At 45.9% G+C, this 3,466-nt stretch overlaps 1 protein-coding gene across 1 annotated transcript; it reads left to right on the forward strand.

The window, feature by feature from the left end:
- Positions 1–1,968: 1,968 nt before the first annotated feature.
- Positions 1,969–2,538, forward strand: LOC123075572 (protein SRG1-like). The gene has a single exon (XM_044498143.1). It carries the CDS (start codon positions 1,993–1,995, stop codon positions 2,536–2,538), a length of 546 nt encoding a protein of 181 aa, XP_044354078.1. The 5' UTR covers positions 1,969–1,992.
- Positions 2,539–3,466: the final 928 nt, after the last annotated feature.

The following is a 3,466-nucleotide window of genomic DNA, read 5'->3' on the forward strand; positions in this document are numbered from 1 at the left end:
TGATCACAGATATAGGATGCTTCTGTCGCATAGCATCAGAAAAGGTCCGTAACATCCACTCGTATGCCTGGCTTGTTTCATGTGAAATGATACCACATGCAAAAATAACGGTGCTGCGGTGGTGATTTAACCCGACAAACGACACAAATGGCAGATTGTACTTATTGGTTCTGTATGTGCTATCAAAAACAATAACGTCTCCTGGTAGTCATGTCGGGATTGACTATCACACCAGAACAGTCCCTTAAGATGGCCAGCTTCATCAACCATGTACCTGAAGAAAAAAAATCTGAATCTTGCTCTTGCCTCGCCACCATGTGATTGATCACCGTTTGAGCATCCCTGGAAGAAATTGTTTCCTGCTTGTTAGCATGGCAGAAATTACAAATGTCCCTCATAATGCATCCAACCTCATCATATCCACCGTATTGCATGCACATAATATCCATAATATGGTGTTTTCTAATCCTAGATTTTTCCATGTCTGCAATGTCCGCTTTCTGCTCATCGCTAATGCTTCTGTGTGAACGCAAAAGACACGACAGATCCCGTGGGGCTAGAGGATGGTTGTGTTCATCGATGAAATCCTTGACAAACCACTGACCTGTTTCCTCCTGTCTTGCAATCACCAATTTAGCTTTACACCCTACACGAGTTATACTCCGTGGCCTCCTCTTTCTATCTTCCATCTTCCTCTTCATGTGCTTCTCTTCACGAACCCCTTCACGACTACACACAAATTTCCTTAAAATTATATGGCAGTTGGATCCATCCCACTCGACATAGCTTCTCCGGACACTAAAACCTTTCTCAAGACCATATTTGTTATAGAATGTATAACCTTCATCCTCACTATTAAACATCTTATTGGCAATATGATAGTACTCCATCATTGACTCATGACTTACATCCGCCATGTCTTCCTGCATCACAATTCGGACGAATAAAAATCTGAAAGGACAAACATAAACCTATGCAAAACCCAGTACGAAATCTTGCGTGGAATTTTAAACTTTGCTCCTTGTACATGTTATGACAAGTGATCATAAACGTCCATAAACTGGCTCGCCTATAAACTAGTGAAGTGACCATGGATGATGAAAAATTCTAAATTGAATTGCATGCACTAGGGAAACCTAAATCGATGATGACTAAACAAATATAAGTAGGAAGTGCAGGCTACGAAACAAAGTAAGTTTATGGCGATATCTCCCGCAGGCATTGATATCTCCTGCTGCATCAAGAAAACAAGCCTACTTTCAGAACAAGCATTGATATCTCCCGGCGGCCTAATCGAGGGGCCAACCGCAGAGTATAGATCCATCTACGGGAAGTTGGAGTTCCTGCCAAGAGTGACTTCCAACGGGCCAATCAAACGGGGAGGAGTTGAGATTCGGGCGATTCATACCTTAGTATGCAAGCCCGGAAGCGATGTGATCGGCGGGGACGAGTTCCTAAAGCGCCGCCACCGTCGCCGCCGACACTGCCGCCGCAGATGTCGCGCCTTAATCTTCTTCCTGCCGCCGGGCACGTCATTTATAGTGAAGGGGATGAGGTGGAGGACGAGGACGACGCCGACGACGTTGTTGGTACCTCTCGCCGGGCTCGTCAGACAGAAGGAAGAGGACGAGAACGAGGACTTGACGAGAACGAGGACTGGATCTAGACGTCGTGAACGTGATCGGTTGAAAACAGAATATTTTACCCTAAACCATTATGCCCTTCTCTGATTAAAATAATTAGGTTAATTCATTTTTAATCCCACACCAGATCGGACGGCTAATAAAATTCGGAGGGGTAAGTACTCGAAAGTACTCCCAGCACTGCCCCAATCACCGTAAAGGAGCTCTCAACATTTAGGTCCTAATAATACACTATTAATCTTCTTCATCTCTTGCTTAAATTACATGCATTGCTCTGTTTGCTTTGTCTCACTCTCATTCGCGTACATATCCAAAAAAATCATTCAGAGATGCACTTGACAAGTACGCAATGGAGATGTCAGACCTCACTACCCGCCTCATGCCGTTCATGGCGAGCGACCTCGGGGTCGAGCAGGAGACGCTCGTGGGAATCTTCCAGGGCAAGAGGCAGAGCGTGGCCTTCCACTACTACCCTCCGTGCCCCCACCCGGACAAGGTGATCGGCATCACGCCGCACCACGACGGCCTCGGACTCACGCTGCTGCTCCACGTCGACGAAACCCCCGGCCTGCAGGTGAGGAGAAACGGCACATGGTACCCGGTGAACCCGCTGCCAGGCGCCTTGGTTATCAACGTTGGCGACATCCTCCAGATCCTCACCAATGGCATGTACAAGAGCGCCGTGCACAGGGTGGTGGCGGACACCAAGAAAGGCCGGGCCACCGTGGTGATGTTTCAGCATGCTTGTGTTGCCGGGCTGGTGAAGCCGCTCCCGGAGCTAGGCGAGGCAGCGTACAAGGCGATCGAGAAGGTTGAGTACATCAAGGGAAACTTCAGGGCGCTTGCCGAAGGGACATGGTTCGTGGATAGTCTCAAGATCAATCAAAAAACATAATTACCTAGGTCCAGGATGGAATCTAAAGAAGTTACTTTCTTCATTGTATGTCGTGCATGTATGTATCCAACGGCAATTACAAACCTGGACCAAAAATAAATAAAGTTGACTGGACTTTGTTTTGGACAAAGGGTGCTTTTTATTGGAGTGAAGTGCACCATTGGTCCATGAACTCAAACTAATTACACATTTTAGGTCAACAACTCGAGAAGTGATCCGATTTAGTCCATAAACTCGTTTATTTGATCTAATAAGGCCAAATCCAAGAGGGGAAAAAACCAGCCACGTAGGTCATCGCTCCTTAGGCTGTTATGTAACAAACTACTTTTTATAGGGACCTATTTGCAAATTGACCTTTTTGTCTAGCAACATGTCTCAGCTAATGTCGTATCTTTTTTACCTACTAATAAAGCACCAATTGCTTCTGTCAGTTCACCGTCGCGTATTTTCGCATAAAAGCCCATCTGGTTTTGATATTCAACCCGCACTTCAGATTTGCTTCTGATCGTATGCTACCTTCAATTTTGTGGTACGTCCGTCGCCCAGATGGGCCTGGCAAGGCCCGCCTGGCCCTCACCACAAATTTCTGGTTTACCAACTTATTATGCACAAATTTAAAATTTAAATTAATAGTCCCACCCACACACTTTACATCAAATGCTAGCAACTTATATACGTTCCAAATTGCAACAAACAAACAAACAAACAAACAATCAAAAAGGAGAGGTGCATAAATCCAACAAAAAGCCGCAGGTGCCCAGCCTAATAGAAAGCTTGAGCCAGTGCTGAGAGGATACAAAAAAAGATTCAAGATTGATAGTGTCGGCCTAAAGACCTGTTGTTGACACCAACAATGTGGTTAGCATGCAGAGTACAGAGATGGAAGCTCACGCTGCCCCAGCATCTTGCGCCACCAGTGGCTGTAGTG

The sequence above is a fragment of the Triticum aestivum genome, chromosome 3D, assembly GCF_018294505.1.
Source record: "Triticum aestivum cultivar Chinese Spring chromosome 3D, IWGSC CS RefSeq v2.1, whole genome shotgun sequence".
Lineage (NCBI taxonomy): Eukaryota > Viridiplantae > Streptophyta > Magnoliopsida > Poales > Poaceae > Triticum > Triticum aestivum.

What these genes read in the sequence shown, in the direction of transcription:
- LOC123075572 (XM_044498143.1), top strand. Translation starts at nt 1,993, where the DNA reads ATGGAGATGTCAGACCTCACTACCCGCCTCATGCCGTTCATGGCGAGC.